This window comes from Drosophila virilis, chromosome 3 (assembly GCF_030788295.1).
Source record: "Drosophila virilis strain 15010-1051.87 chromosome 3, Dvir_AGI_RSII-ME, whole genome shotgun sequence".
NCBI classification, from domain to species: Eukaryota; Metazoa; Arthropoda; class Insecta; order Diptera; family Drosophilidae; genus Drosophila; species Drosophila virilis.
In genome coordinates, this window is record NC_091545.1 from 13,605,865 (window position 1) to 13,632,634 (window position 26,770).

General features: G+C 41.9%; 4 protein-coding genes across 13 annotated transcripts in view; 3 read left to right on the plus strand and 1 right to left on the minus strand.

The window, feature by feature from the left end:
• The first annotated feature begins 5,615 nt into the window (after positions 1-5,615).
• On the plus strand, positions 5,616-8,967 carry lin-28 (protein lin-28 homolog). Its single transcript, XM_015176268.3, has 5 exons — positions 5,616-5,972; positions 7,832-7,950; positions 8,017-8,165; positions 8,227-8,383; positions 8,447-8,967. Exons 1-5 carry the CDS (start codon positions 5,894-5,896, stop codon positions 8,525-8,527), a joined length of 585 nt encoding a protein of 194 aa, XP_015031754.1. The 5' UTR covers positions 5,616-5,893; the 3' UTR covers positions 8,528-8,967.
• Positions 8,968-12,284: 3,317 nt separating this feature from the next.
• On the minus strand, positions 12,285-14,781 carry Sse (extra spindle pole bodies like 1, separase). Its single transcript, XM_002047361.4, has 7 exons — positions 14,605-14,781; positions 14,351-14,546; positions 13,821-14,286; positions 13,385-13,768; positions 13,028-13,326; positions 12,645-12,970; positions 12,285-12,584 (listed from the first exon to the last, which is right to left on the minus strand). Exons 1-7 carry the CDS (start codon positions 14,675-14,677, stop codon positions 12,406-12,408), a joined length of 1,923 nt encoding a protein of 640 aa, XP_002047397.2. The 5' UTR covers positions 14,678-14,781; the 3' UTR covers positions 12,285-12,405.
• A 4,407-nt stretch (positions 14,782-19,188) lies between these two features.
• Positions 19,189-22,295, plus strand: LOC116650749 (uncharacterized). Its single transcript, XM_032435349.2, has 2 exons — positions 19,189-19,306; positions 22,175-22,295. Exons 1-2 carry the CDS (start codon positions 19,241-19,243, stop codon positions 22,271-22,273), a joined length of 165 nt encoding a protein of 54 aa, XP_032291240.1. The 5' UTR covers positions 19,189-19,240; the 3' UTR covers positions 22,274-22,295.
• Positions 22,296-22,366: 71 nt separating this feature from the next.
• Positions 22,367-26,770, plus strand: part of sif (still life) — a 91,424-nt gene continuing 87,020 nt past the window's right edge. For 7 of the 10 annotated variants that reach the window (XM_032435347.2, XM_032435348.2, XM_032435346.2 and 4 more), the window contains exons 1-3: positions 22,368-22,496; positions 23,097-23,290; positions 23,405-23,523. In XM_032435347.2, the coding sequence (XP_032291238.1) occupies positions 22,390-22,496; positions 23,097-23,290; positions 23,405-23,523 (420 nt within the window). In that variant the 5' untranslated portion in view covers positions 22,368-22,389. Of the gene's footprint in view, positions 22,497-23,096; positions 23,291-23,404; positions 23,524-24,818; positions 24,843-26,770 lie in introns of all 10 variants that reach the window. The other 3 variants (XM_070208553.1, XM_032435333.2, XM_070208554.1) reach the window with 3 other exon arrangements.

The following is a 26,770-nucleotide window of genomic DNA, read 5'->3' on the forward strand; positions in this document are numbered from 1 at the left end:
ATAAAATATCTCTAAAATATCTCTAAATGCAAACCACAATTAATACAAATACGATGAAAAGACATAAATAAAAACAAAATATTTCATACTAAAGTAAACATTTCAACAAATTTCTTTCAAAAATGCATTTACCAAAGAATTTAACAAGGAAGATTTTATTGTAGAGAACTTAAAAGTGAAGGTCTAGAAAAATGCTGACAACGTGTGTATCTGTGCGTTTGTGACGACTTCCCAAGCCGTTTAACAGTCGCTGGGTTTCAACAGAGCAACCTTTTATATCAAAGCATACTTTTAGGAATTTGCATTTATAGAGATTGCTTGGAAATTATGTGGCAGCTAATTATTTAGAGAAGAAATTGCAAATTCTTAGATATTTTTGGCTTTTGTTCAGGGCTGCAAACCCAACAATTATTAGCGGCTCATTGCTTGAAGTTCGAACCAGCTTTTGGTTCAAACCTTGAAATTAAACTTTATTTCCAAATTTGTTTAAAGCCTTGAAAATTGAATGGCTTACATACTTTTAGTGGAGAATGCAAGCACAAGAAATATTATTGGTTTACGGCTTCAGGTTCGAATCAGAATTCGGTTCAAAGCTTATTTTTTCATATATTTTCAAATTTTTAATAACACACATTAATTATGAATTTTAGCTGCCCGTTGTACTGAAAATGTGGGAAGCTGTATGTTTTTTCTTTACAGACTGCAAGTCCAAGCCAAATTTGAAGTTTGAACCAGAATTTGGTTCAGACCTTAGTTTTGGACTTGAGCAAGAAGCTGGAACCATATTAGTTTAAACCGAATCATTCAACTAATTGTGCAAATTTACTTAGCTGCCCTCAATGCACGCTTGCTTAAGAGTTTCTATGCCAATTGTACTTGCCTTTGGCTTCCGTTTTCCGTAGGTCGATGGGCTGTCACTGCAAAATGGAAACATCAATCACATGTCAATCAAGAGTGAAAGTGGGATACTTGAATGCTTATTGTGAACTGTAATAATAAGCCGGCCTCCTGCTGAACATGCAAATCGTGTGCGCTCTCGCATAAAAAAGGACACCGACAACAAGAGCAAAAACAAAAAAATAATGTATAAAAATAGAGAGATTGTCGATAATCACACAGCCCCGACACGAGGTGCCGGGCGGGTCAAACGCGTGCAGCGGGACATCCGACAAATGAAACGCTGCGTCGCTGCCACCCGCCAGTTGCAACTACTTTGCAACTTGCAACTTGCAGCATTTTTCTATATATTTTTCGATAACGATTTTGCATAGAGTTTTCATTGCCCGAATTTTCCACATTTTTGTTTGGCAACGTTTTTATAGACTTAAAGCGGATTATTTTCAGCGCATTGTGTGCGCTCGCTCTTTGTGTGTGAGTGTGTGTATGGAATGCATGTCCGGAAATGCATGTCCGATCGAACGGACCCAAAAGGCCGGCCGGACAATGGAACCGCTGCTCGCTGTTGCAATTGCATTCATGATGTGCGGCTGCCTTGTTAATCCTGTTCCAATTATGCGCATGTGAGTGGTTCGTATCCCCTAATGGGCACTTTCCATTTCAGCCATTGTGCCCGCAGGCGACCAGCCTTTCGGACACTCGCATACACAAGCGCACACACACACAAGCACACATGGGCCCAGTATCTCGGGCACAAGCCAAAGGACTCTGCTGTCGGCAAAATATTGATTACACAGGCCCCTTTGAGCCAACGTCTATATTTTTTTTTGCTACTCTGATTTTGTTTTGTGTTTTTGTTGCTGCTGTTGTTTGTATGTGTTGTATGCATTTATTAAAGATAAAAATCAAACTGACCCAAGTCTGACCCCACAGCAGCCAGTTGAGGGCAAAGTTCTGCTCTGGTTTAAAAAAAAAACTCATATCTTGTCTATATGCGCGAAATAAAAGTAAGAATAGTTGAATATCATATACATATTGTATTTTATTTTTTATTTCAATGTTTGTCGCTAAAAAGATACAATTATGTTCATTCGTATTCAATCTAATTCATAAGCAGCCACTCTGAGCGGCAAGGAGGATTTAAAGTAGTAGGTCACTAGCAATGCCGGTAATATCCGATCTATATGTTTCTATTTACCAATCGCTGACCAAGCTTTCTTCACTTTTTTGTATGTGCGCATGTTTATGTGTGCATGTGGGCGCCAGTATGTGTTTGTATGTTTGTGTGGTTGTATATATGCATGTATGTATGAGTGTATGTGTGTGTGTGTGTGTGTGTGTGTATGTGTGTGTGTATGTATGTATGTATGTATGTATGCATGTGTGTGTGTGTGTGTGTGTTTGTTTGTGTGTGTATGTATGTATGTATGTATGTATGTATGTATGTATGTGTGTATGTATGTATGTATGTATGTATGTATGTGTGTATGTATGTGTGTATGTATATGAGTGAACATGTACGCGTGTATGTATGTGTGTACGTTACGGTTTATGTATGTACATACTTATATGAGCATATATATATTAAATAATTGTATGAATTATTGAAAATAAATGTAAACATGTTTGTATATATGTATGTAAATTTCCATGCATTTGTAAGTATGTGTGTGTATCTGAGTATGTCTGAACATGTACGCGTATATATGTATATGTGCACGTTGTACGTATGCATGTATTGTTATGTGTATATGCATGTATGTATGTTCGAATAGATGTATAAATATATGTATGTATATTCGGGAACGAGTATATATGTGATAACATGTACGAGCATGTATTTATGTGTGATAGTATGTTTTTATATGTAAGAATATGTATGTATATATGTGTGTATGAATGTAATTATGTGTGTCCGTGTTTGTTTGTATGTAAGTATGTACATGTGCGTATGTTTGTATGCAAGAACGTACATGTTCATATGTATGCATTATGTGTATTAATGCATGTGTGTGTGCTTGTAATGTCTGCATTAGTGTGTGTATGTATGTGTGTATACATGGAAGTATGCATGTATGTATGTATTCATGTCCAAAATTGAATCTTACTGCGGGGCATATTCAAAAAAAAATTTTTTTTGCTGAATGCCTTTCTACTCGATTCTCATGAATTCAAGTAGGCCCCTCATGCTTAAGACAGAATTTAGCTAGGCGGAGGAGCCGGCAGCTTGGACCAGCAGGAATCGGCGGCTTCGACTGGAAGGAGGCGGCAGCTTGGACTAGCAGGAATCGGCGGATTCGACTGGAAGGAGGCGGCAGCTTGGACTAGCAGGAATCGGCGGCTTCGACTAGAAGGAGGCGGCAGCTTGGACTAGCAGGAATCGGCGGCTTCGACTGGAAGGAGGCGGCAGCTTGGACCAGCAGGAATCGGCGGCTTCGACTGGAAGGAGGCGGCAGCTTGGACCAGCAGGAATCGGCGGCTTCGACTAGAAGGAGGCGGCAGCTTGGACTAGCAGGAATCGGCGGCTTCGACTGGAAGGAGGCGGCAGCTTGGACTAGCAGGAATCGGCGGCTTCGACTGGAAGGAGGCGGCAGCTTGGACTAGAAGGAATCGGCGGCTTCGACTAGAAGGAGGCGGCAGCTTGGACTAGGAGGAGGCGACAGCTTGAACTAGGAGGAATCGGCGGCTTCGACTAGAAGGAGGCGGCGGCTTCGACTAGAAGGAGGCGGCAGCTTGGACTAGAAGGAATCGGCGGCTTCGACTAGAAGGAGGCGGCAGCTTGGACTAAGAGGAATCGGTGGCTTCGACTATGAGGTGGAGGCAGCTTGGAGTAGGAGGAAACGGCGGCGGCTTCAACTTTAATGCCGCTGCTTTGACTCAGAGGGGGCCGTTCAACGAGTCGATTTAAATAAGTATGTTAAACTTATGCCGCCCTATGCGATTCTCATGAATTCAAGTAGGCCCATCATGTTCAAGTCTGTTTCCTACAAGGCGGATGCGACGGCGACGGCTTCAGCAAGAGGAAGCGGAGTGGACCTGGAGAAATCGACGGCGCTAACAAGGAGAAAGCGGTGGCGTGGACCAGGAAGTTTTAATTATTTTGCTTAACTTATTCCGCCCCATGCGATTAACTTGAAGCAGGCTAATCATGTGCAAGGCGGTGGCGGATGAGCCGGATTCGAAGAGGATGAACACGGCTTGGACATGGAGGCGATGGCGGCTTCAACTAGGAATTGGCTGCTTTGAGAAAGAGGAGCTGGCAGTTTCTACTAGCAGATGGATACTTTGACTTGACACGTCAGTCTACTTGCCGGAATTAACGGAGGGGACGTATTCTTGTACATGTAAGTATTTATGTGTATATGATTGAATGCTTGTTAGACTAAGTTTATTTTTTGCTATGATTTTATGAACACCTTACTCTTTTATTCTTTATAATTTATGTAGGCACCTCATACTGGCCGTCCGTAAGGAGGAATTAGCAGCTCAAACAGCGAAAGATTCGGCTGCGTTTATTAAAAACGAGACAGTATTTTTCCATGTATCAATGGAGCAAACTGCGGCTCAGCTTATAGTACGTACTAAAACATTCCATTTTAAACAAATAGATTTATAGAAATATATATGCTAAGCTAATCCACACGACACGGGTTGTCCCCTTTCGCTTTATTTAAGTTAGATAACGTGCCAATGTTGTTTAAGATAAAGTGCACAGCGTTTCGTAAGCATCTCCATTTCAAGCTCTGCTCAGTCACATTTGCTACTCATGCTTATATAAAATGTTTCTTGGTTTCCCCCCTTGTCTCGTGCAGCCTCTCACCCTCGGTAGTGCGGGTCCGGGCACCCGCCCTGCGCTCGGCTGTCGTCGAGCATTTTGCGGCATTGGCCGACGATTTGGCATGCCACATAGCGGCAGGAGCGAGGCACGTGCCATGATAAATTGCATCCATGGCCTGGATAGACATTCGCAAAATGTTGCACAATGATGCTGCACGAGGGTAAAAACGCGTTGCCACGCGACATTAGCAATTTGTGTGCATAATCTGCAGCATTCATTTTGGGGTGGCAAAACGGAACAATGCGACATGCGTGTCCGTGTGCGGCTTGTTGTGCACTTTTTTATGCAATTTTTTGTGGCACCAATCAGATGTCAGGCTGTTTTTTAAGCGCTCAACCTATCAGAATGCAGACCAACAGCTTGCGTTGTATAACACGCTCGCGGTATAACAGTATGCCAGCCTGTATGACATGCGGATCTTCAGATACATGTCACGCATGCGGTGCGTACAGTTCCAAAATTTGTATCTAAAAACCGCAGATAACAAAATAAAAAAAAAACGCTCACAAATTAAAGTGCTCCGCTCTGCCTCTAGCTCTCGCGCGCTCTCTCTCTCTCTCTGCGTGATCGCTACGTAAAGTATCTGTCAGATACATTTACGTTTGTTACGTTCAATGCTCACCACGACTCGACTCAAATGTTTTTCCACACACACACACACGTGCACACGGCTATTGCTGTCGCGCTCGCACACACGCACACATATCTTGTGCGTCGTGGCCGTGTTTGAATATTGTTTTCGAAGATACAGCTACAATTTCGGGCTGTCTCTTGTGCGAGCGCGCATGTGTGTGTGCGTGCGTGTGTGTGTGTGTGTGTGTGAGTTTCAGGCACTGTGACCTTCCTAGAAATAGTAAAACGCAACTCACAGTTCAGTTTGACGAAGTGCGTCGTGCGCAGCGGCAGCGTTTTTCAATCGAGTTCGTTTTCCGAGTTTTATTTCGTTTCACTTCCATTCCGTTGCGTTTCGTTAACGTCGCATGTGCGTGCGTGCATGTATCTGTAACTGCATTGATGCGTGTGTGCGTATGTGTATATTTTGGTGTTAGTGAATAGTGTGGGCAGCGGAAATATGCAGCAGTTGACACACAACACACACTCATAAGCAATACCGAGAATTGAAGCCAAAACAAAAATTTAAATCTACAGCGGAACAGCATGGAAAATCCCAATTTAAGCAGCGAGCCAGCAGCTGAAGGCGGCGCCAGGAACAGCTCCTCGCCAGGCACAGCGCCAGGTATTAAATCTACCCCCCCTCCCCCCCTCTATGACAGACTCGCCCCTCACCGCACAGACTCCCAAATAAGAAACGGTGCGTATCCAAAACATTAAGGCCAAAGCAAAAACAAGTTTCACTTTTGTTTATGTGGCTGCTGCTCTATAAAAAACGAAATCTTATCAAACTCGACGCTGATTGGCCGCAGCGATCGCTTGCTTTTATTATTATTTTCGTTTCGTTTTGTTATGTACTGCGCAGTTCTTTATATTTGTTTTCCGCATTTCTGTTTTGCTTTTGGCATTCGACTTTTTTATTGGCAAACATTTTTTTATTGTTTTTGCTTTATGTACACATGTATGCTCATGCAGCTCGTTTTAGGGGCGAACGCAGATCAACCCTCAGACTCTTGCAAATCGAAACGCATTCACTACCCCCACCCCACTGCCTGCTGCCTGCAGCCCACACCCCGCTGAATGCAGCGGAAAATGTGCAGAAACCGCCCCTCCAGAAATCTCCCCTGCCCGGCCAGCGCATTTCTCAGACATTTTCTCGGCTTAGGCCTTTTGCTTGACTGCATTTTTTTAATAACTTTTTTTTCTGGCGTTTCTCTCCAATTTACAAGTTTAGTTTACAGAACAAGTTTGTCGTCTTACAAATTGTGTAAGCAAATTTGGGCGCATCTTTTTTACACTCCAGTGCGTTGTCCAGAAAAATAAGACGTTAATTGGGAAATAGGCGCGTTTCCCCGAACATTAGAAGTCACTCAGGCAAATGGTGGTAGTTTCAGCCAAAGATCTTGAATATATTTTTAAACTAATTGAGAAATTTTACAATGGGAAATGTGTCCTAGAATTGTGCGCTTCATTATGAATATATTTTCATAGAAATTTTATTTTAGGCAATCTAAGAGGCGAATTCTCATTTCTGTGCAAAAAATATTCCTAATATAGGAAATATTGAAAATCTATATAAAGCTATAAATTCTCAATGAAAACTCTCTCAAACAGCTGCCAAAATGAGCTCAACAAACTTTATAAAACACTAGCTAATTAATATTATTATTACTCAAGCAATATCTTGGGTAACTGCCCTCAATCAATGTCCATTTACGTGCCCACAACCTTCTCTTCAATTGAAATAATCACAGCCGAATTCTTAATGAAGCAGCAAATGTTTCAATAAGACAAACAAAAAACTCTTAAGGTCCGACAGCAACAACCCTCAAGAAAACACACACACACACACACACGCACATCTATGTATGTATAGGGTTTTTCAGATAAGAGCTATCAGCCAGCGTGCATGCATTGCAGTGCATGGCAGTATCTATGTATCTGTCAGATACTATGAGACAAACTCAAACCAAAAGATAAGCGCCCGAAAATGGAACGCAATCGAAATACCAAATTATGAATGAACGCACCAAGTGAATGAAACGCACGCGTGTGTGTGTGAGTGAGTGTGTGTGAGAGTGTGTGTGTGTTTAGATGAAACTCGCGCATTTCATAGATAAAGAAGTAAAAAGTGGAACAACAACAGCTCCCAAGCATTCAATTCAATTCAATCCAAAAGAATAAATACATATATTCTTATTAAAAACAAGGAAACCTGTTTTCCAATTGTTGTTGGTGTTGTTGCCGTGGCAGATTTTTCGGTTTGGTTGTCTTGAGCATTGCCTTGCGGCAAATGGGACAAGGACACGGCAGGGCATAAAAGTTCTTCAGCTGCTGCTTTCGGCGGCGGCTCAATTTGAATAACAATAGACAATTGCAGCCATGCCCAGGCAGGATATTCAGGATAGCTTGAGGCTCTGTTGCCGCTCAAATGCTTGATTCACCATCCTTTTTATATGTGTATGTGTATGTGTGTGCTTATAGCGACGCCCGGCGAGGAATGCGGCTGTGTGCGTCTGGGCAAATGCAAATGGTTTAATGTGGCCAAGGGCTGGGGCTTTCTAACGCCCAACGATGGCGGTCAGGAGGTTTTCGTGCATCAGGTGAGTAAACACACACACACACACACACACGCACACTGAATATCACTCAAATGTTGCCACACACAGAGTGTCATACAAATGGCCGGATTTCGTTCGCTGGGCGAACAGGAGGAGGTGGAGTTCGAGTGCCAGCGCACGGCACGTGGCCTGGAGGCGACACGTGTCTCGGGTCGACAGGGCGATGATTGTCACGGCAGCACCTATCGGCCGCGCATGTAAGTGGCCTTTGCGCAGGCTAGAAACTCAACTCTAAACCAAATTCAACTCAATTTGCAGCAATCGAAAAACTCGCCGCATGCGCTGCTACAATTGCGGCGAATTCGCCAATCATATTGCATCGGAGTGCGCGATAGGGCCGCAGCCGAAGCGCTGCCATCGCTGCCGCAGCGAGGACCATCTGCATGCCGATTGCCCGCAACGCAGCGCCGCTGTGGTGAGTAACACGCAAATACACCATGCACAGTGTGGCCTAGCTAAGTTCACATTTTTTCCACAGACACGAACCAGCAGGCGCAGCAAAAGCATTGCCAGCGACGAGGCAGCCGAGGCAGCTGAGGCGAACTCTGCAGCTCCCTAGCGCAACGGCTGGGGCATATTTGAAGTTGAAAACTTGTAAAATACACCTAAAAATAACGTACAAAACGCATCAAATCAAAGAAATACCTCACGTACAACCCACAGCTTCGTATAAGTGCAGTCATTTTCGTATGCGAAACTAGATATTAAAACAGTTTTTGGGTCGCCACAAGGTAGGCGGTGCCAGCGCCCAAACTATAGTTAAGTGATAGCGATTAAATTACTAACTAACTAAAGGCCATTCAATGATTAGGCTTAAGTAATAAGGCTTAAACACTAGCAAGAGCAATGCAAGAGTACAAATTTTTCGTCATTTTCGGCATGATTTCTGGCCTAAAAATTAACCATGCCAGCAAATGTCTTTAATGGCTTTCTTTTTTATTATTTTTATCAATAATTAATATAAAATAAATTTTTTAAAATTGTGCATTTAAAAGTAGCTAAATTTAACTAACTTGCGAACTTGCGAAAGCCTTCAAATTGAGCTACAAAAATTTTAAATAATGCAAAAAGGAAAAACTTTAATATTTGTTGCAGCTGCTTGAAAGTACATTTTCTTGGAAATTTTCTTCAATTTTCACAGCATTAACATTTCAAGTCTTGGCTTTATTTGTAGATTCATTTCAGATAACATTATATTTTATAGCCGCAGCTAAAAAGCTTTGCCCGGAGAGCTTCAAATCTCAGCGTGCGACACACACACACACATACACACACCCTACCACCCACCAAGGGGTAGCTGATTGATAAGAAAGCTCTGGCCAGTCACGTGCTGCACACAATAACAACATTTGAAGCTTTGGGCCTGGCGGCAACAACAACAACCAATCACCATGAAAACGCAGAATCATTGTAACACATTCCCGAGCTTCAACCCCGCGTGCAACTGTGAAAGTGAAATAGTGGCCGAGGCAGCGGAAGCGGCAACAACAATAAGGATATTGTGCGAGGACACGCAGCACGCGAGAGGTGAAAGTTGCGCTCAAGTTTGCTCTCAACGCAGCGTTTGTCTCTCTGGGCGAGGGCGAAATATATCCCTTCGGCTGTTTTAGTCGCGGTTTGCGATTGAAATTTTTGCGCTGCTGCTGCGCTTCTGTTGTTGCCACTCTCCTGTTGTAGCTGTTGTTGTTGTTGTTGTTGCCGCACCATAATTTTTGCAACATTGTTCGCTTCTCTTTTTGGCGCGTGGCGCGTGGCCGGGGCCTGGCCTCGGCTCTGTGGCAGACTCCTAAAGGATGCAATTGCCTTGGCGCGAGGACAGCGAGCATTGCCTAGTCTCAGTCTCAGTCTCAGTCTCAGGCTCGGGCTCAGTCTCAGTTTATCTCTGCCAGAGAATTGTTGTGTGTGTGCAACGCGGCGGATTTAACAACCAACAACAGCAATAAAATACAAACACAATTCAAGCCACAAAATCAAATAATTTACAAAAAAAAACAAAAATATAAAAAAAAAAAAACTAACATAAATAATTAAAAAACAATAATTAAACAACAAGAATTTTAACCAAAGTTAACAAAGCGTTTCAGCAACAAAAACCAAAATTCTAACAACATTTGTAACACATTTTTTGCATATAAAACCTTAAAAAAAAACTAACATAACAAAATCTAAAGTAAGACAATAAGAAAAATAATCCTTTTATTTTTTTGTATAAATATTTAACAAGGACACAAAAAGACAATGCAAAAAAAATAGTTCAAGGTTGCAAAAAACGAAAATAATTTGATTTTGAATTTCAAAAAACAAAACAATTTAATTCTGTTTTTGTACAAAGAAATATGCCAAATGAAACAGTCAAATGTAAGTCAATGTATGCGTGTGTGTGCGTGTGTGTGTGTGTGTGTGTGTATGTCTGTGTGTGTGAAGGCATCAACACAAACAGAATGAGGCATCGAGATCCGAAAAAGGAAACTGCTCAAAGAAAAACCAAATGCAATTCAAATCAAAAGAACAATAACAAAAGCACAACAAGCACACACAAGCACACACACACACACACAAGCACACACACATATAGTTAACAGCACACACACACACACATACACACATTTACATGTCGCTTTCTGTTAAGGCAGCGCCTGTTATGTAATATCCTGTTTCTGAAGCTGTCGCCTGTCATGTTACAAGTCCAGCCAGGCAAATGCTTAGGAATGGGCACAATATCTGTGTGCGTGTGTGTGCGTGTGTGAATGTGTGTTGGCCTGGCTTGAGCTCTTGTGTGCGGGGGCGTGGCATGCACCTCAGTTTTAGCTGCTGCTAAAATGATTTACTACACTGTGAAACGCTTCATGGGCACGGCATTGAGACATTAACACGAAGGACGAATCATCCTTTAAATATATATATATATATATACCTAATGGGGACACATTCTCACATCCAGATACAATATTTTTAGTGGCCACAGGGCCAGCGATTTTGATTTGTGTGCGTGTGCGCGTCTGTGTGCTAAGCATGCAAATATGCGACACTAATTCGATGAGCAAATGCTAATATTACGCATACGCCGCATTGGTCGAAGGTCGTCGCCACAGAGTTGGCCATTTTTGTTGTTGTTTTTGTTGTTTTTCCTGTGTGTTCTTTTTTGCACGGCCAGCGCCTAATTAATGAAATGTATGTCATAATGCGACAGGCAGTTAGTAGGTCAAGTGAATTCCATGCTGAGGTTGAGGGCCAAAAACTCTTTCGCATCAAAAAGCCCTTGGCCAAAAGAGAACAAGCCTTCCGCCAACCAACCCCTAACCCCTAACCCCTTAAGCACGAGCAAATGCGACGATGTTGCGCGTAAAGTAAATAAATATATGGGCGTTTTCTAGCCAAGTCGAGCTACGTGGTAATACATTAGCCTTTAAATGGGTTGGGCTTGGTTTTAGCTGTCGGGCGCCTGGGATAATAAATAGATCAGTCGACAGCAGCTAAAATGCAGTAGGAAATTGAAAATAGGATTGGCTTTCCAATCAAATAGTTATTTTTTCAATATATTCTTTAAACTATATCAAACTAATTGTTCTTATTATAAATCTAATTGTTTTGTGTCTTACTAAGCAGTCTCTATCTAACTGTCAACGCACCTCACTTTTCCATTTTTTCCATTGCTAATATTTTGTCTAAATATTTCACTTTCACTCACAATAATTCATTGAAATCTGTTTTAAATTCTGCACAGGCGATTTATACATATATTCAAATTGTTGTGGCATGCTTCAAAGTGCAGTACCAAATAATACAAAACTAAACGGTGAATGTTCCACAAGCTAAACTACAGTTTGTACCAAAAATAAATAATAATAACAATGCTTGAGTTCAACTAAAAACCTCACAATAATATAAAGAGAGCCCCACACAAAAGAGATAAAAACATAAACAATTACTGTGCTAAACAATACAATTGTTAACTCAACTTAAATTAAACAACTAAAACAAAAGAAACTTCAAATAAGTCTTCACACAAATTGCACCCCCACAGAAGGTAAGTTAATGGGCACAATTTTTAACTATCTTAATGTTTAGATTTGAACTCTTATGCGATTCTATGTGTTGTGTTTCGATATTTTATGCAAGATTTTTAAGCACTTTTTACATGCAAGCGGATGAAAAATGAAAAATGGAAGCTAAAGGCGTAATCTTAAGCAAGCGGGGGATTAGAAGGAGAAGAGGGAGGAGACGTTGTTATTCCAACTGCTCAACATGCAAAGCTGAGATACAAATTTACTGATCAGAGCTCAAACTCTGATCAAAATGATATACATTAAGCTGGGTTCGGTTTATACTCATATAAAGAAGTCTATTTGGAGTTTTGGTTGGGCTTTTGCTGGGGTAATACAAATATTTTTAATTATACTTATGTGCTAAGCCTTACCCTAATCAAGACTAGTTGGGCTAAAAGGGCAGCTGCTGCACGGCTAAATTCCAGGCGGGCAGGCCGCGACACACATAGACGCAACAATTGTAGATTTTGGGCTCCGTTTTGCCCATATGAACGTTAGCCAAAATGGCGCACAGGCTGCCCAGCTGGTAGTCCGGCTGCTGGGCCAGTGTCTCGGTGTTGCCTTTCAATGCTGCAGAGGTAGGTTAAATAATTAGCGTGAACCTGTGTATGTTATGCTCTCTAACTCTACCTTTGACAGTGCCCTGCGAGATCCAGGCCTGGCGATCTATGTGCGTCCAGGGCACGATCTGTGGATTGGCCGGCTTTGTCCACTGGCTGAGCATATTGGCGGACACATTGTCCATGTTGGCGTCCAGCGCGGGCATTAGTGTGCCCATCACAGTGGGACACAGGGCGCCATGGTAATAGTCCTGGGCGCCATATAGGGCGCTGTACAGACCCGAGCTTAGCACGCGCGTCGAATCGCAGCCAAACAGAAAGACAACGCCCTTGATGCGATTGCGATAAATCAAGCGAGTTGAAACATACTGCAGACTCGAGCCGTGACCTGCATAGCTGCAAGAGAATGTTGGATCATTTGGTTGCCAGGTTAGCTATAATGTGGTTACCTACACAAAGCAATCGGCTTTGAAGGCCTTCTCAAGCATAAACTGTTCGCTGGGCACCGTCTCGTACATGTGCTCCCAGTGAGTCAACCAGTACTCGAGAAAGCTGCGCAGACGGCGACCCGAATTGGCTAGATCCGCATCGGGATTGATGACCGTTATGCCGCGCTTAATGTTAACCGTATAGTAGCCACATTGTATCTGGTTCTTGTGGCACTTGAACAGGCGCCACAAGCTGTGCAGCGACTTGATGCGCGTGCACTCCTGCATGGACGCCAGCTGCTCCCAATGCATATGATCCAGGCGCTAAAAAGAACAACAATTACGAGTTTCGAAATCTGACTACGCTGCGAGCTTAGCTTGCCTCATCCACCACCAGAATGATGGGAAAACGTTTAGCAGCCAGCGGCTCCCGCTGTTCCAGCTGCTGCCAGTCGCTGGCACAGCTCTTGAGCAGCTCATAGACGAGCAGCGCTTCAGTCTCATTGTTATTGTTGTTGTTCTGGCTGTTGCCGCTAAGCTCATAGCTCAGCTGTTTCATCTGGTCGCGTGGCAGGCGATTCGCATGCAATGCCGCCTGCGAAAGGAGTACGCGCTGATGATTGCTCCAGCTGTGCTGCACACAGAACTCATCCACGCGGCCGTAAACCGCCTTGGTTTGCTGCTGCACGGCGGCGCTGGGGTAACGCTTGCCCAGAAACACATAGCTGTAGGGGCTAAACACGCTGCCAAGATCCGCAATCAGTTTCTGCAAGATTCAAGAGCATGAGCATTTGGTAACTGCAGGATCACAGCTTTACCTTCAAGAACTCTTCAAAGGCATTCACTTCCTTCCAGTATTTGGCCTTGGCCTCCTGCGCCTTCACCGTCAGCGGATCGACAGTGACCACACGCCTGAAACGCTCCACCAACGTGCCGTACGCCTTAAATAAGCTGGCCATTGCGTCGCTATTGAGGCGCAGGCAAGTGGCGGCCAGCTCTGGACTGCGGCAGTGACGCAGCAGGGACACATAGATGTCGCCATTGGCGCCGGCAATCTCGCAGAATGTGGAGTATGTGGTGGCAGCATTGAAGCTCTTGCAGAGCTGCAGCACGCACCACTCGTCGGGCAGCTGGCGGCATATGTGTGTGATGCGCGCAAAGCCCGCTGTGGGCTCTGACACATCTTCGAGAAAGTCCAGACTATCTACGGGCGGTTCTTTGGTTTTTGCCTTGCTCTGTTCCAATTTCTGTTGGTATCTCAATATGTTCTGGAAGAACTTGTTGCTGCACAGAAGAGTACGTAGAGTCGGTTCGTCAGTTTACATGGTTTCCACCTAGTTACACTCACCTTTTGTAGTCGGCTTTCTCCTTGGCGCTGGCTTCTGAGAGAATTTCCACTGTGCTTGGTTGCTGATTTTCCAGTTCCTGTGCCTCGGTCAGCAGCCGCATGTCCGCGCACTGAAAGAGCGCTCGCACCTGATAATAGATCGAGTCCTGCTCGTTCCCATTGCGGTACTCCTCGTCCGCACGCAGCAAATTGTATTCTGTCAGGACGCGCGCTTTGCAGTTGGTTGCTAATTGAAAATTGTGTATTTTACCTACCTTTTGTTTCGGGACCAAGCTGCACGCTTGTTAAGCTGGTCAATTCATTTTCCGTTGCTTCGGCGTCAAACATTCTGCACTAATATGGTTGAAACTTAATTTGTAAATTCGAAAAACGGCGCCGTCAGCTTCAGATTCTGCATGCCACAAGTTGTTGTTGTTTTTACAGTTTGCTTGCCGCAGTGTTGGCAACGCTGCAAAAACAGTGCTGCGCATCACTGCAGATATCGATATGCGCACACTGTAGCTCGTTTCACTAACACTATATCGATACTAGTTATGGTAATTTTTAGTACATTTCTGCGCGGGTAGTTCAAACACTGCAAGCAGAGCATAAGTATCAAAATTTAGTTATTTCTAGTGTATTATTTGCGGTGCAGTGTGAGAAATTTGAAAATTGCTACCTCTTATTGGAAATATTAAATCAAAGTTCATTACAAAAGGTAAAAAGCAATATAAATCAATCAGGTGTGGCTTGGAGCACTATTACTGCACGGCACGTGCTGCAGACTCCGCGCTTACGGCGCAAAAGCTCTGCTGCTGCTGTTGTTGTCATTGTTGCTGCTGCTGCTGCGACCGCGTGTATTCATTCATAAAAACGCAGCGACACGAAAGTTCGCGTGGCGAAACGTTGGCCAAAGCTCTGCGCAGCGGCGCAGATGCCCAAACACCCAGAAAACTGTGTCAATCTCGTCTAACACATGTGTTTGCGCGTGCATGTGTATATGTGTGTGTGTGTGTGTGCGTGAATGTGTGTGAATGTGTTTATACAATGTACATTATATTGGCTCCCCGGTGAACCACACCCTCCAGTTGCCCTAAAAAACCTTACGCAACAACAAAGCAGCGACACACATTGGCAATTATTGCAACAGTAACAACAACAACATCAACAACAGCATAAAAGGCAACAAGAACTTTGACATTTTACAGCAAGGTCCAGCGCTGACTTTTGTTCGCGTCTTTTTGCTGCCTGCTGCAGGCCGCTGCTGCAGTTTCTAATGACGTTTCTTAAAGAGATAACGGCAGTAACAGCGGCAGCGGCAGCGGCAGCAGCAGCGGCAGCGGCGTTGTGCGTGGGGTGTGCACGCAAGCCGTGTGTGTGTGTGTGTGTGTATGCGTGTGAGGGTCTGACGTCAGTGAGCCTGGCGCATCCCGTTCGTGTGTCTGTGTGTGTGTGTGTGTGCATGCGTGTTTATTCCTTTTTTTTTTTGTTTTTGTCAGCCGCTCCCCAGCTGCTACTGCAACCTGCAGTTTGAATGCGAGGCTGCTTTAGCCCAGCACTTTTCCTGTCCCCCCCTACCAATCAACCAACTCGAACGCTTTACACTCTTCTGGGTCCTTTGGCCCCGGTCTAAGGTTGTTGAATTATGTATTTATTGGGTAAATGAATGCAGCGTGACAGTGGCAGCAATATTATTATTGATGCAGCATCCGCAGCAATGTAAGCAAAATTGACAACTTGACGAGACTTTCGTTAAATATTGAAAGCACGCCGACGCACAAGCACCCGCTCTCTCTCTCTCGCTCGCTCTCTCTCTCTATTTTATACGCTTTTTCCCTGTCTGTCGTGCACTTTGCCTTTGCTACTTTGTGTTTGTTGTGTATTGTTGCGCTGCCAGCGTCGCTGTCGGCGTCGCTGCTGGCCCGTTGGCCGCAGAGCACTCAGCATCCTTTCTACTTATTAATTTTGATGTTGCTTTTCACTTTTACTTTGTGTATGTTAAACGTGCCTCAGTCTGAGTCTAACATTTTCAGCGAGTAGGTGAGTGTGTAGGTGTATGAGTGTGAGTGTGTGTTTGTGTTTGTGTTTGTGTCACAAATGTCCCATGACAATCATCTGTTGTTGTGGTTACTTGAATTTGCAACACTTTTGTCGTTTGGGCCATAAAAAGTTGACTTGCTGTTTGAAGCGCACGTTCAATCTTTTTGACCAGCGACCATTTGCACCACAGCACCATTAACCATCCCCGCAACCACCTGGCAACCCTGTGCATTATTTATGAGCCACTGCCAATGCAAAAGCTTGGCACGTACATGTGTATGTGGCCAACCTGCGAGCGGGTTGAGTGCGTCGTACGCCTAGCAAATTATAACATTAATATTACATTAACGCACACAAGCGTGCATGCTCACACACACACACACACACACACACACACTCACATGCATCGGGGAGACATTAAAACGAAACAGAATGGCAAAAACTTTCATTTGACGTTCTAACAGCAAGCACAACAAGAACAACAGCAAAAGCACGCGACATGTAAAATAAATGTAACAAAATGCGCCCGAACACGAAGCAGAAACAGAAACAGTAGAAACAGCAGCAGAAGAAGCAGAAGCGCGGCAGCATCAACGCAAAAAAAAAAACAACAAAAGGCCATCACAAGCACTGGCAGCGGCAGCAGCAGCGGCGGCGGCGGCGGTGGCAGCAGCAGACACCCCAAAAAATATGGCACACATTCCAACAGTTGCAGCGATGCCAACGTCGACAGCGACGCTCAGCAGAGATCCCTCTGCCAGCTGCTGCTGCTGCTGCTGCTGCTGCTGCTCCTGCTCGTTTGTGCGCTGCTCGCAAAGTCAAAGCGATTTTCGAAGTCGACGGTTGTGTGGCTCGCGCTGCTTGCTTCGGTGCTGCTTCCAGAAGCAACTGACAAACGCTTTTAACACAACCAAAAAAAAAAAATATATAAAAAAAATAAAGAAAACACCAACACACACAACACACACATATACATATTCTAGGCAATTGCAAAAATCGACAAGAGAAGTAAGCGAAAAATCAACAACAGCAGCGAGCAGAGCGCGTGAAAAAAGTTTAGCTTGCTTTTGGGCAGCGCACAAACGACGCCAACGCAAAATAACTTTTGAGATTAACAAATGCCAATTGAGCAGTGTGTTAAGTGTATTTAAATCGACATTTAAGTAAATTAAGGTGTGGTGATTTATGCAACTTTTTAGCCACACGCACGAGCACAGGGCGGCGACAGACACATACATAAGCGGTGTGGAGGGGACGCAGCGTGGAGAGCAGCAGCAGCAGCAGCAGCAGCCAACGACTGCACATAGCTCTAAGCCAAAGCACACACATACACGAAGAGCGGAGGCATACAAAATAAAGGATAACGACGAACGAGCAACGAAAAAGCAAGAAAGAAATCGAAATTAAAATATATGTTGTACAACAACAACAACAGCAACAACAACAGCAACAGCGCAAGCAATTTTCGGCTGTCGCTGTAATTCGAAGCTCATCTGCGCTGCTTTGCTCTCTGCTGCTGCTGCTGCTGCGACGACGGCGGCTGCTGTGTGGCTGCTGTCTCTGCTTCGCTCTCTCCGCTTCGCCTGCTGTATGTGTGTGTGTGCGTGCGTGCTTCGTCAAGTGAAAACATTTCGTTTCGTCCAGTTTTGTAGGTATTTTGGCTGGCCAGGAGGCTGCTACACACAAATCTACAGAGCGACGACGACATGTCCTCGTCATCTGCTGCTGCTGCTGCTCCTGCCTGGCAAAAGTGAACAAAAATCTAAATAAAAATCATTTAAAAAAAATCTATTAAATAAATAATAATACATTTCCAGAACAATTAAGAAATATAAATAATATACAAAATTGCACACAAAGTTGAAAAGCGAGCACAAGGAATTGGTAAAAGCAAACATAAAAGAACATTTTGTTGTGGGTTATTTTGCAAACAGGCAAAAGGCGTTGCCAAATCAAAAGCAGCAGCACGCATTGTGGCAACAAACAAACAAAGAAAAAAAACATAAATAATAAACCTAAAACAAAACACAGTATTATTATTGTTACGAAAAAGAAGCATGAGAACAGCAAGCATATATTAATCATACGCACAGTTAAACACCGCAAAACGCAAAAACAAAAAAACAAAAAAAAAACAAAAAACAAATGCAACAGCACCAAAAGTGAAATTTTCAAATGACATTGTGAAAGGCAGCACAATTCCAGGCTGCATTAATAATAAATACAACAATCATATAGCACGTATATAGGATATAAAAGGATAAAAGGACTCGGCACAGGAGACACTCTGCCTGTTCTATTATTTAACTGCTTACAACAGACGTTTTCAACTTGACGAAAGCTGATTGAAAGCCGCTTTCAACAACAGCATCCATCGCCCACGGTACGAAAGAGAGCACAGCGCAGCGAGAGAGCGAGTGAGCGCGTCTGTGAGCGTGACAGCAGCTGCCGACGTCAACGTCAACGTCAATCCGCTCAATATTTATATTGCACGAGACCAATCTACGCTCAAACTCGGACGCAGACGCCATTAGGTCCTGGGTTTCAGTTTGTGGCTCTGGTTCATCTGGTGCCTGGTCCAGTCGCAAGCAGCACCAAAATAAATAACATCTGACAGCTGCTGCTGCTGCTCCTCCTCCTCCTCCTGCTGCTCACACGCCAGGTCCACCCACGCCTTGCCTCGCCTCGCCAGTCGAGCTCGCACAGGCCTAGGCAATAAGCACAAGATAAACAAACTACAGCTGTAACTGTGACTGTAACTATAGCTGTGTCTCTAACTGTGTCTCTAACTGTAACTGCAACTGGAACTACAATCAAATACAACAAACCAACAAAATAACAAGCAAAAAATAAACAACTAAAAAACACGCAATGGGTGCCAAGGAAAGTGTCGAGGCGGCCGTCAAAATGAACGCCGATGGCTGGGGTCACGTGGAGGTGTGTATACAAACAATCTAATCGTATAATAACAACAACATTAACATTTAACTAACCATAAGTTAGCCACGATAAGATATATAACTGTTTTATTGTGCTTTTTTTGTTTACGAGCTCAAAGAAAGCAAGGAGAAATTCGCAATTCCTTGCAGGCAATTTCCTTTCTCAGAGTGCTCAGCACAACTCTTTAATAACTTTTTTCTAAAATGTAAACGATATAAACTATTTCACATAGTTTATCAAATAGTTTACTTAAACAGAATTTGGTTTAATTACGATGTCATGTTTAATACTAATATTTGAACTGGGAATCGTTGCTAAATAGTAGATATATATCTTTATAAATGGTTATCGAAAGCTATTGAGATCACGCCGAGACAATAGAAGAAAAAAAAGAAATGGAAAAATATCCAATATATAGGCACTTATTATTTGAATAGTAAAAACTTTATGCAGAGCAGAAATAAATTGAATTTTTGAATGCACATTGAATGATTAGTGCCTAAGAGAAATGTTTTTCTTTAAAGATAGAAAACTTATATTCAATATACCACACCTACATCTATAACAATAAAAGGCTCGAATTGGCCTTGGCCAGGAACCTTTTAAAGTGAAAATTGAATCCAATTTTTAAATCTATTTTCATTTTCCCTCCACAAAGACTTATCGAATATAAGTGAACGTTACTTCATAAAATATCATAAAGGATGATATACTTAAGCTCTTTCGATTTTATATAATTATAGTTTGTTCTATCTCGTTTATTGCACACACACACATACACACGCTAACACACATACATACATACACACACATGCACACACATTTAACCCTTCAAGCTGGGTATTTTATCAAACTTGAGTCATCTTTTACTCGTATCTGGCTGTCAATCGCACTGGTCCACAACTCAATTTGTCAATGGGTGAATGTTGGTGAATGGAAGGGGAAGGGGTGAGGGAGAGGGGGGGGGGGGGGTACAACGTCTGTGGCGAGTGTGACCCAAAAATCGGCAGAGCTGTCGCCAGCTTCATTCCTTATTGCATTTTGATGAGCACTGCGACGACAATCGAGAGCGACTGAGCGCTATTTGATTGATTTTAAAAATAAATTTCAACAAAATCAAAAACAAAAACCAAACACGTGCAAAGCGCCACAAAGTGTGGCATCCACTCGATGAGCCCAAAGTATGCGGGCAGCAGCATTTGTTCTGCTTATCGCCAGATCTCTTGCGGCTCTTGAGCGCAACAAACAAACGCTGTGTGGGCGAGCGTCAGCTCTTGAGATCTCGCCGAGACAATGAGGCTGCTGCATAAGATTTACGGCAAATGTGGAGAGCTGCTCGAGTTGCTGAGAAACATAGAGGGAGAGAGAGAGAGATAGAGAGAGAGAAATAGTGAGGGAGAGGAAGAGTGGGAGAGCGTTACGTAGCGTCTGAATAAATGAATGAATGAAAAATGCGCTTTGATTTTCCCTCAATTTCCGTTTGGAGTATTTAGTTGTTTGCTTGACTCTGTCGCGTGTATTTCAAATGCTCTTTTGGCACTCTACAAATATTTATATAAAAAATAATTCCAGTAATTCTATGACCCCAGTCGGCTCGTAAACAGGTGTCTGTCTGTCTCAGCGGTAAAGTCAGTCTGTCTAAGCAAAAATAGATAAAGTGTACATATACTATAGCCTGGCTAGCCAAACAAACAACAAATGTGCTCAGCATATGTGGCCAGCAACAGGCTGCAGACAGCCCAAAATCAAAGTGAAGAATAAAAATATGATATATATATATATAAGTTTATATTTAAGGTGTACCAAGAGAATTTAAAATTAAATAAGGGGGCAGCCTCATATGCAACATGTGCGCGAGTGTGTGTGTGTGTGTCAAAGAACATTAAACTCACCGATCGATCAGATCGAATCATAAACAACTAAATCAAAGCAAACTTCAAAGCACTTTTTTCCGCTAAAAATCTCCAAGTTGTAGCGTTTTTTTTTTGCCTATTTTTTTTGTTGTTGAGTATTTGTGTTGTTGACACCTACACGCCAGCGTCGTTGCAGCATGGGGCAGCGTGCGGAGAGCTGGGGCGCGGCAGGGGCAGGGGCTCTAACCGGCAGAGCGACTGCATTTTGGGCCAGCAATAGCTTTGAACTCGCTTCGTTCGCACCTGTCGACAACGGCAACGTGTTGGTGATAATAGCCCTGGCTGCAGCCGGCGTGGGTTGTTTCATGGTTTAATCACAGATCTGGAAAATTAAATACGTGTGTGGCACAATCGTTGCTTAATACATGCTTCAAGTTCAAATTGTATGATTTATGCGGCAGATCTTGGTATTTCTGGTATTTGACTGCATACGATTTTTCTCTTTTGTTTGAATATACATATAAATATATAAGTGTGTGTATGTATAGATATATCTTGTGCAAGCTTGATTGACAAACAGGTGAAAAAGTTTGAAATATCGATGAACGGTCTTAAGTTTCGACTGGGTGTTGTGTAATTTGTGCAGCATATCCATGATAAAAATCATATGTTAAATATGAAGGGATAAAAATTAATTATTTTCTCAATGAGAGAAACTTTCTTAAGAGAAATTTTCTTTTATATAGTCTTCACTTATTTATTTATAATGAATTTCTGTTGATCAACTTATATAATTAATTTTAGATAAGGACTCTAGCATTCTAGCATTTGGATTATAATCGGATATTGCCTTAGGAATTACAAATCAATTTTCTTTTATAAAATTAAATGCTTGTAAAGGGTTACCTCTTAATTAATTCCTGAGCTAGCCACATGCATTATCCAATTGATTTGACTAATAATTCTTTTTTGCTTTCTCCTCTCTCTCTCTCTTGCCCCGACCCTTCAGCAGCGCGGTAGTCGCTACCACGGCCATCGGCATAATCAACGGTCGCAGTCGCTGAATCGCGGCCAGGCGCTCTCGCAGGCGGACGTGACCGGCATGTGGTGACATCGGGGTGCCTCTGGTAAAGGTGAGTGTTCGTATATCGATCAAGTTCGATAAATATTGACCGGCTATTTATTCACACCGTAGCAGGAGCTGCGGTGAGCTGTGCCAACTGCGCCATGGGCAACAAACTGAGCTGTTCGTGTGCGCCTCTTATGCGCAAGGCTTATCGCTACGAGGATTCACCCTGGCAGAGTTCGCGTCGTCGGGATGGGCATCTATTGAGGTGAGTTTGGCTGTTTAAGCATTGGCAGGCAGCAATCTTTGTGCTCTTGTAGTTGACTCTTTTGTTCTCTGACTGGCTGTGAATATGGAACAATAACAACAACAACAAAAACCAATTGAATTCGCTATTTTGAGAACTTTTGTAATTTAACTAATTGTGTTCTTTTTCTGGTTTTTCTTTCTTTCAAAAACTCAATATGAAAACAAAACGAAAAACGAAAAACTTTCGACTCTTGCCTTCACTTCCAATAATCCAACAACAACCAACACACACACAACCACACACTGCCTAATCAAATTCGTTGGGCGCTACAACAACAACAACAACAACTAATCTGCAACAACTTTTCCTTCCTAAACGACTGCAACAACAACAAACAACAATTGTAAAACTGCGCTTCCTTTGTTTGACTTTACGTTCAATTGAAAAACCCTCCAACAAAAATGAAACTTCCTCAACCACAAATTTGCACCAAATTTCAATTGGATGAACCAACCCAACAACAACAACCAACAACCAACAATTAAACAACCAACAACCAACAACAACAACTTTTGCAATAATCAATTTGTCAACAATCGTTTTATTAACCAACGCTAGTTCGTTCAGGTTGTGGGCTGAGGTCTTTCACGTATCGGCTAGCGGCGCCGGCACCGTCAAGTGGCAACAAGTGTCCGAAGATTTGGTTCCTGTCAACATCACATGCATTCAGGACTCGCCCGAGTGCATCTTTCACATTACCGCGTACAATAGTCAGGTGGATAAGATACTCGATGTGCGACTTGTGCAGCCAGGTGAGTTGCAAGCCCCACCCAAAGCTCCACCCTTTGTTTACTTTCGTTAATTGAATATGGTTTTAATGTGTGTTCGTGTGTGTTTGTGTGTGTGTGTGTGTGTGGTATTTGCAGGAACACGCATTGGCCAGGCATCGGAATGCTTTGTTTACTGGAAGGATCCAATGACAAACGATACTTGGGGCCTCAATTTCACATCGCCCATCGATGCCAAACAGTTTCGGGAATGCTGTGTAAGTATTCTCTTACAGTTTTTTGCATATTGCAAGCGCGACGACGACAAGCAACCACCTCAACTGATACCTCAACCAAAGAACCACCTCAGCCAACCACAAATACAAACACTGAAAAAACATGTGCACCCCACACACACATACACACTTCCTTCCACTACTAACAATAACAATAACAATAATGGGCAGTTCTCTGCGGCATGCAACAAAGTGTGGCAAGCAACTGCCCGCAACAAAGCCACAACATCTGCCACAAATGCAAACCACAAGTTGATGATGCTGTGATGATGACCGACCGTGATGAATGTTTGATAATGATGATGCGGCTCAAGCTCGTTAACTTGTTTTCTTTCCGTTTTATCTATTGAGCTCTATAACTATCTAGATAAAGTATTTCCAACAAATCTATCATCTTAAGTCAAGCTACAATTTTGTTGGAAAACATTCAACAGCTTTGAAATGTGTACGCAAATAGGCTCAATTCATGCCATGCCATTTGTCACAGTCAATATCACAGTCGCAGTCGCAGTCACTGTCACAGTCACAATCACAGTCACTGTCACCCAACACACAGACAAACACAACAGACAGACACCGCTCTCTAAACTGCTTTATCAAGTACTGCTCCATGTTAATATAATTGTACAAGTATATATCTATATATAATACTATATATATATATTCTCGTTCTTAGTTGACTTACATATGACATATTTTGAATAACCAAACAATTTGCAAAATTTGGCATCGTACTTGAAATTTATACTTAAGTTGAGATTGTGTTATCGAATCTTTCTTTTTCTTTTATTAATAATAATTTGGAAAAAGTATAAAGTAATACATATATAGTAGTGCTATATTATTTATAAGCTATCAGAAACCCGCCTTAACTCGTTGATTAACAATATAAACCAATATACACACAAGAAAACAAACGATCAGAAATTGAAAGAACGAAAAGAAAATGAGGGCAATTTGAAGAGGATATTGAGATATCAATCATATCAACAATATATATACTTAATTACGCTTTTAAAAAATGGAAATAAAACTAAAACTATTTTGCAAGTTATGAAAAAAGTAAAAAATAAGAAGATCAATTCAAATTCAACTTCTGATCAGAGACTTGTACTTACGATCTATAAACACGCCCATACACACACATACACACACACACTCACTTGACAAAGCCCCTCCCCCCACCTATGCCACTCATATAGTCAGAGTATACTGTCTGGATTAGTGTCTAATAATTGTTTCGTTTCTTTTCTTACTTTGCGCCTCATTTGTTGCAGGTATCTTACATAGTAAAAAAATACGTTAGTATCGCTTCATATTATTTATTTGTCACAAAACACAGTACAACTAACTTTACAAACTGCTGCTACTAAGACTCTACTACTAAATAACTAATTAATTTTTTTAATATAACTGCAGAGAAAAGTACGCCTTTAAGATAAATCGTATCTATATATACAGACTCTTAATGTATTTAAAAAAAAAAAACCCAAATCAAAAACCCATTCAAGTAGCGCTTCCCTTTGTCGGGCATGTGTAAGATCTACCATACACACTTGCATACATATGAACTTCTACTCACATTCGCACATGCACACACACCCGCGCACACACACACACACACACACACACATAACAGTGTCCTTAAGTGTTGTAACTGTTTGTAAGTTATTCAATTTTTATGTGTGTCTGTTCCTCCACCCCCTCTATCAGTCAAGTTTTTCCACCCGATTATCACATTAAACTTGTTATCAGAACAGCCAAGAACACACTCATACCATAACAGCTATATATACCAGAAACATACCAGAAATATACCAGATATATACCAAATAAATACTAGCTAATTATTTCAGTCTGAAGACGCGAGTTGCATTCATTTTGTAAATGTACAAAGTTCTTCCACTCTTGTTGTGTGTGTGTGGTAAAAGTTTTAAAGGTTCCAATAATTACTTGCACACACACACACCCACACATTGTTTAGACCCACACACACACACACACACAGACTGACATCACTCACACATACAGTTACACGCACACCCACTAAAATTTGTTAAATGTATTTATATTATATATTCTTTCATTTCTTTTTCTCTCTTCTAATCATTTTCGAATTCATTCTCGAAACACGCCAAAAAATATATATATGTATATATTAAATCAACTGAAAAACTAAATTCGTTTTCAAATATTTCATTTATTGATGCATTTCATTTTGATACTTATGAAAAAAATACAAACAATAAATGTCGTACTTAAATTTGAAATATTACGAACAACTTTTTCGAAAACTACTTTTACAAAAATGACCAAAAAAAAAAAAACTTTACACGCAACAAAAACGATAACAACAACAACAACTACAACAACAACAACAAATAACAAAATAACAATTTTGAATACATTTCTAAATGTACACTTTACAAATCTGTCTATCTATAAAACTCTGTCCCACCCGAAATGCTTTTATTATCTAACATGAATTTTATTTAACTACTCTTAACTATATATTTATGTATGTATAAATATATATTTTCAACTCTATTCGTTTGCATTTGACACGTGCGCCACAAAAACAAAATGAATAAATAACTAACGAAATCAAATCAATTGACAATTTCCATTTGCAAAATCGAATGAACGAAAAACGTAATGAACGTATGAAAATTTCATAAATTATATGATAATTGTATAATAATTGTTCGAATTGCCAAACGTACAATGAAAATGCAAAAGAAAAACGCAAAACGCTTTAAAACAATCGCACGTATCCTCTACTACAATACCGTTACCTATCCACTGCAAACCGTTTCCGATGAGCCCTAAGTTCCCAAGTACAATCCAGCCCGAACCTAATCCCAAGCCAAGTGGGCGGTTTAAATATGCAAATGAAAATCAAATATTGAAATAACTTTCAAAAACAATGCAAAATTTAGACTCGAATCAAATGCTAGCAGCGCTAGGTAGTTAGAAGAGTGTAGCCAAGTGCTACGTTTGAGAATCGCCAAGAGAGGCGACACACAAAGTTAACCGGTTAGGCGTCAGAAGAGGCCAAAGCCAAATATATATTATATATTCTTGGAAAATAGTTTTAAGGTTTTCAAAACCAAAAATCAAATCGAAGCAACACGCACAGGCTCACAATAATTGTTTCCGCAGCAAATTAATCAAAATTAAGCTACAAATGTAATATAATTAAAACTAAGTGTTATTGATAGTGTAAGAT

What these genes read in the sequence shown, in the direction of transcription:
- LOC116650749 (XM_032435349.2), top strand. Translation starts at nt 19,241, where the DNA reads ATGGGTGCCAAGGAAAGTGTCGAGGCGGCCGTCAAAATGAACGCCGAT. An exon ending in ATGGCTGGGGTCACGTGGAG is followed by an intron (nt 19,307 to 22,174) that starts GTGTGTATACAA and finishes ACCCTTCAGCAG; the next exon opens with CGCGGTAGTCGCTACCACGG.
- Sse (XM_002047361.4), bottom strand. Translation starts at nt 14,677, where the DNA reads ATGTTTGACGCCGAAGCAACGGAAAATGAATTGACCAGCTTAACAAGC. An exon ending in GCTTGGTCCCGAAACAAAAG is followed by an intron (nt 14,547 to 14,604) that starts GTAGGTAAAATA and finishes GCGTCCTGACAG; the next exon opens with AATACAATTTGCTGCGTGCG. An exon ending in TTCAAAGCCGATTGCTTTGT is followed by an intron (nt 12,971 to 13,027) that starts GTAGGTAACCAC and finishes ATTCTCTTGCAG; the next exon opens with CTATGCAGGTCACGGCTCGA.
- lin-28 (XM_015176268.3), top strand. Translation starts at nt 5,894, where the DNA reads ATGGAAAATCCCAATTTAAGCAGCGAGCCAGCAGCTGAAGGCGGCGCC. An exon ending in AGGAGGTTTTCGTGCATCAG is followed by an intron (nt 7,951 to 8,016) that starts GTGAGTAAACAC and finishes TGCCACACACAG; the next exon opens with AGTGTCATACAAATGGCCGG. An exon ending in AGCACCTATCGGCCGCGCAT is followed by an intron (nt 8,166 to 8,226) that starts GTAAGTGGCCTT and finishes CTCAATTTGCAG; the next exon opens with CAATCGAAAAACTCGCCGCA.